General features: G+C 37.3%; 1 protein-coding gene and 1 non-coding gene across 4 annotated transcripts; both read right to left on the reverse strand.

The window, feature by feature from the left end:
- Positions 1–662: 662 nt before the first annotated feature.
- On the reverse strand, positions 663–13,815 carry depdc1a (DEP domain containing 1a). Of its 3 annotated transcripts, XM_028027945.1 has the most exons (14): positions 13,731–13,815; positions 12,380–12,649; positions 11,124–11,389; positions 10,883–11,027; positions 10,237–10,367; positions 10,007–10,137; positions 9,546–9,593; positions 8,171–8,308; positions 6,532–7,164; positions 5,573–5,761; positions 4,510–4,682; positions 3,321–3,497; positions 1,757–1,960; positions 663–1,156 (listed from the first exon to the last, which is right to left on the reverse strand). In XM_028027945.1, exons 2-14 carry the CDS (start codon positions 12,425–12,427, stop codon positions 1,025–1,027), a joined length of 2,415 nt encoding a protein of 804 aa, XP_027883746.1. In that variant the 5' UTR covers positions 12,428–12,649; positions 13,731–13,815; the 3' UTR covers positions 663–1,024. The 3 variants fall into 3 exon arrangements, with proteins under 3 accessions (XP_027883746.1, XP_027883747.1, XP_027883748.1); XM_028027946.1 differs by lacking the exon at positions 5,573–5,761; XM_028027947.1 differs by lacking the exons at positions 5,573–5,761; positions 6,532–7,164.
- On the reverse strand, positions 13,676–13,747 carry trnah-gug (transfer RNA histidin (anticodon GUG)). Its single transcript has one exon. It is a non-coding gene; the product is annotated as a tRNA-His (tRNA).
- Positions 13,816–14,192: the final 377 nt, after the last annotated feature.

Consider the following 14,192-nt stretch of genomic DNA (forward strand, 5'->3'; position numbering starts at 1 on the left):
AAAAGCAAGCAGTTCATTTTAAGAAACTAAAATGAGTTTTTCCTTTCACCACCTTGTAAAGGTACCGATAGTATAAACTGAGAAGGCGTCACACAAACCAGGTTTATTTCCCAACATTTGCATAGTAAACATTTATAGGTGCATTTTCACTCCTATGTTCAGTTTTTGACAAAAACACAAAGTATTTCTGTGGTCACTTAACTTCATTTGAGGTATAAACAAACTTCATAAAGTCAAATACACATTTAGAACAAAAGAGGGGTAACTAAAAGTAGAAGTTAGTTTCTATGTATGAAGTACCTGTGAGCATGTAGCATGAAAAGTAACAATTTAGGAGTTTTGATTTGATTTAGTAAATTAAAGGCCTAATTTATAAAAATAAAAAATGCTGAATTAAGCCTCAACTAAGAGTCTTTATGACTCATAAAAGATTAACATTGCGGTGAATGAAGGTTTTCTTCTTAAACACTGAAAAACATTTTCTAACCTGCATATAAAGCAGAAATATCGGACACCGTATTTGAGCTAATGTAGAAGGAACAAAAACAATTAGTACATTTCTAAAAAAATATATTATTTTCAGAATAATTTGAGAAATTTTCTAGAAAAAAAGTGGAAAACTTGGAATTTGAAAAATTAACCATTTTCACATTTTGAAACTCAAAACTTCCTAAAGACATAAAACAAAACAAAAACCTCCATTAAAACAAAACGTTCTTAAAAACATTTAAAATAAAAGCAAACAATATCCTAAAAGATTTAAAACTTTAGACAAATGGAGCTCCTCTCAATGTAATTATTTATATAAGTTAAAATTTAAGCTCAAAGTTTAATATTTCTCCCAAACGTGCTGCAAATGCTGTTTGCAGAGTATTTGAAAAGAAAACAAAGTGTGAACTCTAAATCTGTTCAGCTGCCTGTATGAGACGCTCTTCATCTACAGAATGAACCAACACAAACGGATATCAGTGGCGTTTTCCACCAATAATGTAACAGTTTTGACCGTGATGTGAGCGTCATGGCGTCAGTTCCTGATGCTGAAGGTCTTCTTGATGTTGAGCAGCGGCGGTTTGATCTTTGGCTTGCTGTCGGTTTTGCTCTGTTGGCCGCAGGAAGGGAAGCGGCGGCTGTAGATGTCAGGGTACTGCCTCTGAAACTGAACCACAGACGATAACAGCTGCGTTTCCACTACAAAGGTCAGCAAATGTTAGTCGATGTTTCAATAATGTTGGGGGGAAAACAATTTGGTAATTGTGGCGTTTCAATTAAATAAGAAATTAAATAAAAAATTACATATGGATAAACTTGAATAAGTCGCTAAAAAACATCTACAGGAGATATTCATAACTCAGCCATCGGCAGGAAGCCCCAGAAACACGGCAGAAACAAAATCTGACCCGTATTTTGTCCAGTTTCTAATAAAAATATCTTAGTACAAAACAAACTAACTTACAAGTGACTTTTCAACAAGATAAAGGAGCTTGTACATCAATAATTCCTCAATATTAATGAAACAAGTTCTAGTTGGTATTTTATTTCACAAGCAACGAGCGCTGCTCCGTTACCTAGCAACCACAGCCACACCCAGCCTGAGTTAATTGGCTGATTATGAGTTTCTAACATTAAATTTTCTCACAACATTCAGTCTATAAGCTGCTTTGGAAATTGAAGTGGAACCTTGAGGTAAAACTCTAGAAAATGGGATCATTTTGGGTTCTATCCAGACCTGTTTTTGGTTCTGGTTCCGTTAGCTGACCTGCTTTAGCTTCTTGCGCCGATCCTTCTCGGTGAGGTTCCTGTCCGTCAGCAGGATCTCCAGCAGCTCCTCCATGGCCTTCTGGGACGACTCCGCTTTCTGCTGCTCAAACTCAGCGCCGCTTATCTGTTTGCAGAACGCGTACATCGGCATGGGAACGCAAACCGGGTCGGCGCCGTCGCTTGGACCCGTGTCGACAGGAACCTGGCGTCAGGGCGGTCAAACAGTCATAAAACAAATTATATATTAAAACGTTTTCATCTACTGCCTCTAGGGGGCACTGTAAAACAAAACGCTTTTAAAAGCTTTCATATACTTTTGTGGATCAGGATTTTTTTTTAAGTGTTAAATTATTTTGCGTCTCAGATTGATGTTGAGGATTCCAGTTTATACATTTCAACAGTAAAACTAAATCATTTTTAAAGGGACGTTATCTCACTTTTCCAGCTCCAAACGTTGCACCAAAAAATAACGCAAAATACAAAACAATACAAATTAACTATAAATTATTACGTTACATAATTTATTACTGTTATTAATAACTTTTTGTGGTAGTATTCTTCATTCTACAGGAGGAACAATTTAAACTAAAACATATTATAATATTTTACACAACTGATAATGAACACAAATTTCCCCCAATTTCAATAAATTTGTTTAACATATAAAATATGAGATAGTTATAAGACATTGAGTCATTAGGAATAATAAATATTATTTTGAAACAATAATAGATATTGTTAAAGTAAATTACCTTAGTACTCAAATTAAATACTGAAATACAAAATATCTAGAAATTTAAAAGAAAATCTCTAAAAAAAAATGTTTGTGTTAAGTTTTCTAGAATTTAGAAAATAGAAATTATTTTGGTAATTCTACCTGACATAAAACAAGATGAGTCTGATTTAACTCCAGACAGTGAGAAAAAAATGTGTCTTTTTATTAGGAGTATGTAGTCCTGTCACAATAAGCAACAAATCAATTAATCACATAATAAATGAAAACAAACTCAATCATTTCCATTTGCTTGATTTATAGCTTTTCTTTCTACCAAAAACTGGACGACCAAAGTTTTAATCTGGTTTTTGGTCCCAACTAGAGCTTTTCTTGAAGGACAATTTTGTTTACAGAGACTTTAGAATTCATTTTATTTGTCGTTTCTATTGTTTTATTTATTTTGGATATTTAAAATGTCTTCCAGTTCCAGTGATAACGGTTCACTAGAATTTAAAGTTTATTGATTGTTGAGAATGTTCTCTTGCATTACCATTAACATCATATTACTTGAAAATGGTCTCTAACCAATAATATTATTGTTTATCACAGTAACGTCTGGGACAATTTATCGTTAAAAATGTGTTATTGTGTGGATGAAAATATTTGGCTTCAACTGTAAAAAACCTTTTTCCAAATTTACGTTTTTAATCAAATGTTAAATGGCATTTTATTACAAAACTGTGAAGTTAAAATATCAAGCACTTTTCAAATCTTGAAAACACTGAATATAAACTGAAGCATTGTTGGGGATTTCTCCAGTTTCTCCATCTCCACGGTAACGGCGTACCTGTACGGCGCGCAGGTAGTGGATGTGGTCCCTGATGGCGCTCCGCAGGTATTCTGGGACGGAGAGGACGCTCTGCTGGTGGTCCATCAGAAACGAGACGAGGCGGGTCGCCAGCAGCTCGTCCAGGTCGCAGTCCTCCGCGCTGCTCAGGACGCAGCCTGAAAACGTGTGGACCATCTGGAAAGTACAAAGTAAAACTTCACCAAGTAGTTTGGTCTAATTTCTAGACCAAATTTCTCAGTTCACTTCAAATAAGTCCAAATTAATTCATAAGTAGTTTTTCAACAAGATAAAGAAGCTTCTCTAAATGCAATAATTTCTGATGAAAAAGTTTGAGTCACTGGCAGATTATTGCACTTATTTCTGTGTCGTTACTTAGCAACCCCAGACCGTTACCTAGCAACCCCAGCCAAGCCCAGGCCGTTACCTAGCAACCCAGTTCTAGATCCACTGGCAGATTATTTCACTTATAACACAGGAAACTTTTCCACTTTCTGCACATTAATTCTTTTTCACAAAAGCCAACTGAACGTTTTTTCTTTTTGCGAAATTGTGAAAATCTGTATAGAAACATCAACTTATAGAATATTTTTTAGTCACTAATCCATAATTATTACATTCATTTATCATAAAATAATGTAATAATGTCTGATTTTAGACAGCCATAAGCTCTGTGGTGGAAAATATTACCTGATAATACATTATGACATTATTACCAAATAATAAAATTTTTCATCACAATCCCCTTTTTGATTCCAGGTAAATATGTAATATTTTATATTAATCACGCCTAATGTTATTTTGTCAGACACGTTTCCATTTCTAACTTTAGAGGAGCAAAGACGAATCAGAATGTAAGTAACATCTAAATTAAATATTTTAACAAATTTTACATTGAAAAAATTAGAAACAAAATTTATGACGATTTAATCTTCCTCCCATTTTTCTGGGAACAGAGAGGTTGTAGTGAAACACTGTTGCTTTTTTTCCCACTTCTACCTTTAAAAAATAAAGTTAGATAAATAAATAAATAAATTGTTTATTTATTTATGTAATAAATAATTTAAAACAATCATAATCTTTATTCAATTATCAAACATGCGCCGCTTTTTGTTGCTCTGTGACATAAAATCTCAACAAAAGAATTGAACTCTTGTGTTTGGAAACATGTCGTCCGTTCGCTCCTCACCAGCGTCCGGGTGCCGATGGCCGGATGGAGGCGCGGCATGTCCACGTTCTGGCTGATGCGGGACGCCATCCTCATGAGGAGCTGCAGCTTCCTGCGGGACGCCGGCGGGAGGAGCAGCGTGCAGAGCTGCAGCGCCTCGATGGCGACGCGCTCGCACTGCGGCTGGAGAACGCCTGCAAGAAAATAAATAATCACCATCAGAGACGACATGGAGGCAAAACTGGGCTAAATTATGAATCACATCTATTCATGGTAATTACATTAGATAAGTGAATAGATGGGTGATATTAATAAACTACAACTATGATGTGAGCTGGGTAAGATTCAAGAAGCAAAACTGGCAAGGTATGGAACAAAATAAAAAAAACATTTAAGGAGTTTTTCCCGTTTTATAATGGAAATAATCTCCCAATAGAATAGAACCTTTTTAAATGAATATTTTAAAAATGTTGACCTTAAAGAAGCTCATATATTGATGAAAAGTCATTGGTATGAATCAACATTACTAGATTTATTTATGTTTTGCTCTTTAGTTTGTTTCCTTTTATGTAAAGCACCTTGAATGGCCTTTTTGCTGAAAATGTGCTACATAAATAAAATGAACTTACCTGGTAAGTTAGTAAACTTGAAATGAGACAAAACTAAGACATTTTAACAAGAAACTAAACAAAAAACACCTGCTAAGATTTTGTGTTTTATAGTGTAGTGTTGCTTTTGAACCATAATAACTGGAACACTGACATATTGATGTAAATTTGACATAATTGGTAACTGAATCATGTTTTCAGGATGTAAAGCACGTCAAACTGCCTTACTGCTGAAATTTTCTGCACAAATAAAGTTGACCAGACTGATAGGTAGAAGTTAAGAGGCGTTAGCCGTTCAAAACATGCAGATAAAACAGAAGCAGCACAAAACTATCCACACTGCATTTAGACAGACGTTAGCAGGCTGCTTTTGAATTCATTTAAGAAAAAAGTTGCTTGGAAGACATTAGCAGAGGTGAGGGTGTTAGATCTGGCGTCGACACACACACACGCAGGCAGGCGGGAGAAGGTCTTACTGTGCTCAAGTTTGGGTTGGGGGAGCTGGAAGTTTCTGGCAGCCACGCAGACGGGCAGATTGAGCTGCGACGCAGACCGATGCGGCTGTGGCGGCTTGGATACGTCCAGCGAGCTGAGGCAGCGGCGGACGGCGGGCGCCGGCAGCGCCCAAAGGTTAGAGGTACTGCAGGCGGGGGCGGAGCCGTGAGCTAGGGGCGGGCGATACGGACTTTAACTTTTATCACGATGCTACTGAGATAACGGTTAGAATGATTTATTAAATCTGCTTTAGGTAACTGATTCGTGTGATTTTGTTTCACTAATCTGCACACAGTAACTTCATTTAATCACATTTTCAAATGTATTGATTTTTATTAATTCTCTCAATGAAGAATCAGTGGAGCAAAAATGAGAATACTAATACAGAAAGTTTTAAACATCATTAGCTGGGAATTATCATGACTAGACCTGTTGAAATAAAACAATAAGCCAATTAATGGCACAATAAATTAGAACTAGAGCAATAATTTCAGTTAGCATGATTTATCATTTCTCTCTTTCATTCTACAAAAATAACATAATAAATGTTTTCAGTTTGGTGTTTTGGTCTCACTAGTCCCTTTTTTAAAAGAACTATTTTGTTTAGAGAGACTTCATAACTTATTTTATTTGTTGTTTTTATTATTTATTTTGAATATTGAAAGCGTCCTTCTATTTCAGCGTTAAATGTTATTAGAATTTAACATTTATTGATTTCTGAGAATGTGTTCTTGCATTATTATTCTGTTATATTACTTAAACATGTTCTCAAAACAACAACATTATTCTTTATTGCAATAACTTTTAGGAGAATTTATCATCCAGGAAAATTATTTATTGTGACAGGCCTAATCATGACAATAATAAATTTAAAAAATTTGGATTTTGATTAGTTTTATCACAATAGTTGACGAACGACACGATGAATGCCCACCCCTACCTTGAGCTTTTGTTGGGATAGAGAGAAGATATTGGGAGGAAGACGGAGGATACTGGTTCATGTTGAGGCAACTGGACCATTTCATCCCTCCATATTCTTCTTCTTTGGTTTCCATGACGATGTCCAGGCAGCTGCTGGCGCTGCGAGGCCGCGCCGACGCCTGACCGTCTAACGGTCTAACCCTGGAACCCGCGGAGCGTTTCCTCCTGGTTACAACTCCTGCTGCGTTTTCGTGAACAAAACTGTTCGCTTTGGTCGTAAACGTTGTGTTCAAGTGCCCTTCCTGAGGTGGGAAAACAAGATTTTCGTCGCTGGAAGGAAACGGTTGCAGGCCGCATGGAGGAGGAGGAGAGCGGTCCAGGATGGTTTCCAGGGAGCAGCTTCTTGTGCGAAGTCTAACCGTTTTCAGATTCGTGCCGCCCGATTCCTTGCGTGACTGGAGCGTTCCGCTGAGGACGTCCCTCATGGGCGACTCGACCTCGTCGCATGAGCCCTGCCTGAGCAGCGACAGGAGGAGGCACTCCGTGGAGAGAAACAACGACTTGGCCGGCGGCGCCGCAACCGACGGCAGCTCCGAACTCTTCCGCTTCCCACGCTGGAGCGTAGGGGGCGCTGCGACATATCCACACATCACTGAAAGCAGATGCAAACAGGGACGCAGGCGGAGAGGCAAGCAGCACAGGAACGGGGTCAAAGGGCAGAGGACAGCGCAAGCAGAAAGTGAAGGGGAAGAGAGAGGGTGCAGTTAAGTCACACTTTTACATCAGTAGCTGTGTTTCCATTATAAATGTATCTTTGTTGATATTCCATTACTGTAAAAAAATAAAAAATCTATTTTGTGATTACGGTGTTTCTGTTAAATAAGAAACTTACTTAAAATCACACGCAAGTCTGTCGCTATAAGCAATAAATCAATTAATCGCACAATAAATTATAGCGGACTTAAGCATTTATTATTTTAAGTAAATAATTATTTCATACTGATAAAAATCTGCTACTGGCAGATTATTTCACTTAGTAAATGGAAAAAATATCTTGTTATAAGTGAATTTATCTATAGTACTTTCTAATCAATATTAAGGAATTATTGACCTAAAACAAGCTCTGAAAAAGTCACTTGTAAGTTAGTACACTTAAAATAAGATAAAACTAAGATATTTGCAGTAGAAACTAGACCAAACATACTTGGAAAGATGATATTTTTTGCAGTGTATGAATTCAACACGTTGGATTAACAAGCAACGTTTTATGAGCTGTGGATGCGATGAGCTGCAGATTGTCCACAAAAAAAAAAAAAGAATCATCATGTTCATACTTCTTCCTGTCATCTTATTTGGCGTTTCCGGCAGAAGTGACATCCGTGACCGGTCTGATGCGGAAAACAGTGTTTCCATACCGCACCTAGCGATACAACTTTTTACATCTGAAAACATCACTGGCCGTGTTTACATTAAGTGATTTAATTTTCGTGATTTCAATTGGCGCAATTCTCTGGTTAATGGAAACGCAGCTACAGACAGAAACAACAACAACCAGGACCTCTGTTAGCAGTCAGAGACACTGTTAGAGTCACATCAACAGGACTGGTCGGTCGGATTCCCCAGCAGCTGAGCGGGTCAGGATGAAAAACGTTGCCTACCCAGGACGTTGATGAACAGTTCGTACAGTTCGTATGTGAGCAGCGGCTGAGGGAGGCTGTAGAAGTAATCGGACACCGTTTTGAAGACGTCTCTTTCGAAGCCGGGGTAGGACGGCTGGTCGCTGTCGTACTTCGGCCCTGCGGGTCAACAGAACATGGTCACCGGCTGGTTTAGGTTCGTTACACCTGCACTGTAAAGATTAGAAACTACTCATTTTTTTGGAGATATGTACCGGGAAAAAGCAACAACGTGAACCCCTTGCGTGTAATTGTTCATTTCCGGAAATTTTGCGCATGCGCAAAACGCGGGAAGGCTTGCGCTCGCCATAGCCGCGCTGCCGCGGGAAAACAATTCCTTCAACTAAATAAAACCTGATTTGTAGTTATTAATTTAAGGCTATGCGCCACTGCAAAAGGAAAATAAAGCATAAAAACCATTGAAGAGCAACTGAAAGCCACTCATATTCTTCTGTTTTCTCGCCTCCTGTGTCGGGTACGAGACACGCAAACTCGTTGCCATAGCAACTGTCAACCTCGCCACAATATGTTTCAGGTTCCAACATCAAAAGACAACAACAACAAAAACCACTCAAACATTCCCCACACAAACAACAGAACATTCAGTCCGTTACAGTTTAATGTTTTTTTTAATGTTGATGTTTATTTTGTTATTATCAATAAGTCATCAGATTAGCAACCGCTGCTATTAGCTAAGCTAACAGCAGTTGGTTGATTAATGTAAACGCCTGCTTTCCTGATGATTGTCAGAATTGGTGTGAGTCCTCCTTTTTTTATTAACTGAACCGAAACACAAACAGTTCCACATCACATCTACATGTTATTGTTGTCAAAGTTAGGCTAGCATAACTAGCTTAACCATGTTTCTCTCTTTATTATTAAAAGTTGTTCCTGACCATCTAGTTGTTGTAGTGTTGACAATTAGTAGCAAAGCACGGCCTCCTTTTTTCTATAACGCATACATTTAATATTTAGCGTGTTATGTTGAAACTTGTCAGCTAAAACCAATGCTAGTCATCATTAGCGAGCAGCTTTTGGCCCTCCAGCTGGGAGCAGGACGCCATGTTGCCCGGGGTCCATGGAAAACTCCTGCATCATTAAGGCCACATTTTCCTCCCGTTTCAAATAATACAATCTTATTTGTTGAAGTAATTTTCACATTTTCTTGATGAAAAACGTTTGTCATGCACTTCTGGAAATAATCTTGGATGACAGCAACCCCCGCCCCCAAAGAATCACCTCTGTACCCACAATCCATTGCTGTACTTCTACAGTAAACAGTTGATTAAACCCACATGAAAACTGGGATCATTATGATGCAGTGTGAAGCGTTTTCTGAGTAATCTGTTGTACTTACAGTTCGCCAGGCTCTTCATGGCGGACAAAACCCAATGAGGAAGATCATCTGGAAAAACCGACAGGTTAGACTGACCAAGGAATTTATTACTGCTCTGTTTCCTTAATAGGAGAATTTTTATTATTTTTTCAGCAGAATTTGAACCAGGTAAAACTGAAACTACCTCTTGAGCAGCTCTGAGTAGAACATATTTACAGACAAAACATTTTTTAAATCAGAAATGCAACTTTTATGATATAAATAAACTGTATTATATTTATGATATAGTTTTGGTTTAATTACTGCGCTCAGTGTATTGTTCTCTCAGCACATGGTCTTATTTGAATCTGTATACTCCAGTTAACGATTAATCGATTACTAAATTCGTCGATTATTTTAATAATTAGTTAATTGTTTCTATTTCTTTGAATCTAGATCTACCAGGGCTGTGAATAATTAACTGGGTGCGGTCCATCACTCACTGCTCTTGTCCTCCAGCGTGACGACTCCGTGTTTGTTGACGTTAGTCATGTTGTGGATGATGTTCTGGGGGTTTATGTGCCGCTGGTCCAAAACCTCATCCAGAGAAGAAACGCCCAGAATCCTCTGCAGGCTGGAGAAACACAACAAACTTTTCCATCTCATAATAATTTGGATTTCTGCGCTCTGATGCAACATTACGCCTGTGAGTCTGGTTGTTCAGTGTTTTTACTGCGTCAGGGTGACGTCTCTCCAGATTTCCTGCTCATCCTCCAGCGTCAGCTCTCGTCTCTGGTGCTGCTGCTCTTCTGTCGGCGGATTTGATTCGTCTTGCAGCGTTTGGAGCGCAGGATCCACGTTCTCCTAAAAACAAGTTGGAAGAAAGTATTTATATCTCGGTAGTTATGCTGCTAGGACTGTCGGACTGTTTTCTACCAAAAACTAGAGGACAAAAATCTTCATTCTGGTGCTTTTCTTATTTTGAAGAACAATTTTGTTTACAGAGACTTTGTAATTCATTGCATTTGTTGTTTTGTTTATTCATTTTACATATTTAAAATTCCAGTCCCAGTTCCAGTGTTAAATGTTCAAGAGAATTTAAAGTTTATTGATCTTTGAGGATGTGTTCTTGCATTATTACGTCATTATGTTACTTTAAAATCATCTCAAAACAACAATATTATTGTTTATCGCAATAACTTCTGGGGCAATTTATTCCACTGACCATATAATTGTGCCAATTGAAAATACAAAAAGTAATTCATTTTAAAACAATGTTATCCCTGAAACTGACCAAATGATCTGACTTCAGACGGTGAGAATAAAAACGTGTTTGTGTGTTTTTATTCAGGTTATATAAATATCTGGTTAGTCCTAACCATGGAGTCTTTCTCCTGCTTCTTGAAGTTCCTCAGTCTGAAGAAACCTTCCCGGTCCCGGAGTGACGGCCGCTTCTTTATGGACCTGGAGTCTGGCGCCGGAGCTGGACACGGGATCGGTTTCAGAGGAGAAGCAGACGGGAATCTGAAAAAAAAAAAAGAAAAACGCACATGAAGAACTTAACTTTGATTAAATCCCAGTTTAGGTCATGTATGTTTTTAAAATATGACAATAAATCACCTGAAGAGCATGTGATTGTCCTCCAGGTCCTCCGTTCCCCAGCGGCCCTTCACGTCTTCGATCACATGGTTCTTCAGGAACTTCTTGAGCAGCTGAAGGGTTTGCTGCCTGGTGACTTCGGGGCCGAAGTTGCTGTTGCTCTGGAGCAGCTGGTGCAGCCAGTCCACGGCGGCGGCGGCCGTGAAGCAGGAAGCGTGGTGCCTGAAGTTCTGCCGGTGCTTCCTGACGGGCATGCCGGCCCGAAACAAACGTGTCACCTCATTCCACTGAAAGAAAAACACAGACAGGTAAGTATTGATGCACTGATTGCAGTTTTCTGGCCGATCGCCAATTACCGATCTTTAGAAAGACAGAAACCAGAATAGCAACAATTATTCCAACTTAAGTAAAAATAGTCAAACACATTAAGTATTACAGTTATTTTGATCTACAGGCACAAGCAAAAATGTTGAATAAACAATGTGCACCTGAGAAGTGCAAAAATTTTTTTAACTGTTTCTGTCTGTTGGTTATTTCTTGTTTTTTTAATTTTTATTTCTTTAATAGAACTATGAGTACTGTCCTGTGAACCATAAAGTAAGATGTTTTTTCCTGCTTTCGTGTCTTAGGACACAGAATAAAATTTAGCTATTGTGTAATTTCTGCGTATTTACATCGCCATGAATTGTGGTAATGTTGATTAATGTGCACTGTCCTAATCAAATAAATTAAAATTCACAGTATTATTTTTCCTACACTAAATTTGCGCTTAATGTACAGATTTTTTTTTTACTTTGTGTGTATTTTCATACTTCAACTTGCCTGTTACTTTGCTGCCAACATACCTGAATGTTCCCACTTTGAAACAATAAAGAAAACCGTTTTTTTTCTTAAAATGCATTTAAACATTGTGTTATAAAATATTCTTACATGTTTTAATCAAGAAAGTTTGAAACTTAAGTAAATTAAAATGTACAAAGTTACCAACCATGATAAGCATTTAGTAAGCTAACTGCTAAAGTATTTGATTTTACTCCTGATCAGCTGCTGAGAAGAGCTGCTTTTAAAGTCAGGGTGTGGGAGTCACACAAAGGAATGTTTTTGAGAAAAAGTAAAAGAAACAAACGTCTTTTTAGTTTCAATTCTTATTAAAATTAGTTTATCAAAGAGGTGTACGCAACTGTTACTGAATATTTGAAACAAAAACACCCCAAACCTTTCCGTTAGTAAAATAGTTAGCGAGGTCTCATTCTGCTCTATGAACAACAAAAACTCACCAGTTTTGTGGCTCGATAGGGTCCAGGAGTGATAATATGAGAGTCCATGTTTAATAATAACAACACGGATTTGTTTCCACCTTATCCAGAGTAGAGAAACAGCGTAAAGTCCATTATTTGGAGAAATATCTGTCGATGTTTTGCTACCAGCTAACTAGCTGCAGCACTCATCGCTGGCTGCTCCCCGTCTGTTCAAAATTACGAGCCGTCCGCTTCTGGCAGCTGATTGGACAGCGCTCAAATCACGTGACACGCATTCGCTTCCGGAAGCTGGAAAATTGAAAAAAAGGAGAAAATCCATTAAAAATAATCCACAAAAACTTCTTCCAGTCAGCATAAGTTTCACAAAACAGGTGATTAATAGACAATTATGCCTGCTTTTCATTGTAACAATAACAATTGACAGTAATTAAATGTAATGAGTTGGATTTTATTTTCTAGTACTTTAGTTACCTCCATATTTATCTTGTATATAAAAACCTTGTTTAAAGACTGTTTTTAATATGTTGCACTTTAAAATTATAACATTTGGTGGTAAGTTATATCATGTTAATTATATATTATATTCATTATTATCTAGCAAACAGCAGTCATACCAGCTCCAATTACCAACCAAATAACAAATACTAGGTAATATAAATCATCCCTTCTGACTGCTGTGTTATGTTTCTTGATATATATTTGTTTTGTTAGTGTTACTATTTCATATGTGGACCACATGTTCTAAGCTTTATGTAGTTTTATATATCACCAATTAACATAAAAAAATCTTTCCCAAAAAAAAAAAAATTCAATTCAATCAAACATTCTGATTTTAAATTACTGACAACCTGCTTTTCTTTTCTTTGGTCTTCATTGTGTTGTTTGCTTGCTGGAGTTCTCCAGCAAATCTCCAGTAAAATGAGATGAGTAAATATCATATACAGTGATATTTATTCACCTTTGAAAGCATTTAGTTGCAATTAATTTTATTTATGGTTTTTAGAATATAAGAGGGTTCATTACAATCGTATGTCACTTTTCATATTTTCATTATAGTGGTGTCACAAAATATTGACAAGTTTAACTCAATATCTTTTGCAATAGTTCCACTCCTTCATAATAATATATTCATTTAGTGTGTGTGCACATAACCCTCCCTAAGTAAGTATAAGTTATAAGTAGCAAATGGTCAAGCAGTTTGACAGTAATTAAATGTAATGAGTTGAATTTTATTTTCTAGTATTTTAGTTACCTCCATATTTATCTTGTATATAAAAACCTGTTTAAACAACACAAAAAACAACCAGCATCTCCTGCCGTGACCCGGATTCGAACCGGGGTTGCTGCGGCCACAACGCAGAGTACTAACCACTATACGATCACGGCGAGCTATTAGCCAGACGGGTGTGTGGTGGTCCAACGAGAAATACTTCACTATATTCAACGAAAGTGAGATTTAATTTGATTTTAAACGATTACATTGGCTTGTGCAATGACAGGTTTCGAATTAGGACAAAGATTATGAAAAATAGCGTGTGTCACGTATTTTAAAATTTGGGGTTAGAAAGTAAAATAGATATTTTTTTGTTATAAAATCACTGTCCTCGTCAGAAAATATGCATGCATTTAAATAAATGTACTAATTCTTACAACTGCGTTTGTCTTGGAAAATATGTATTTAAAACAAACAAATAACTCGTTTGCGTTGAGTTGAAAAAATAATACAAGTGGCCCCTCTTTTACTGTTAATCTCTGAATGTAGGCGTGGACTATGATTGTTTAAACATGTATTCGGACACTGATTGGTTCTCAACGGTGCGTCCTTGTATTA

Source organism: Xiphophorus couchianus, chromosome 9 (genome assembly GCF_001444195.1).
Source record: "Xiphophorus couchianus chromosome 9, X_couchianus-1.0, whole genome shotgun sequence".
NCBI lineage: Eukaryota > Metazoa > Chordata > Actinopteri > Cyprinodontiformes > Poeciliidae > Xiphophorus > Xiphophorus couchianus.

Coding starts and splice junctions, on each gene's coding strand:
- depdc1a (XM_028027945.1), bottom strand. CDS start 12,427: ATGGACTCTCATATTATCACTCCTGGACCCTATCGAGCCACAAAACTG. Junction 5,762..6,531: donor TATCCCAACAAAAGCTCAAG/GTAGGGGTGGGC, acceptor GCCCGCCCCTAG/CTCACGGCTCCGCCCCCGCC. Junction 3,498..4,509: donor CCATCGGCACCCGGACGCTG/GTGAGGAGCGAA, acceptor TGTACTTTCCAG/ATGGTCCACACGTTTTCAGG.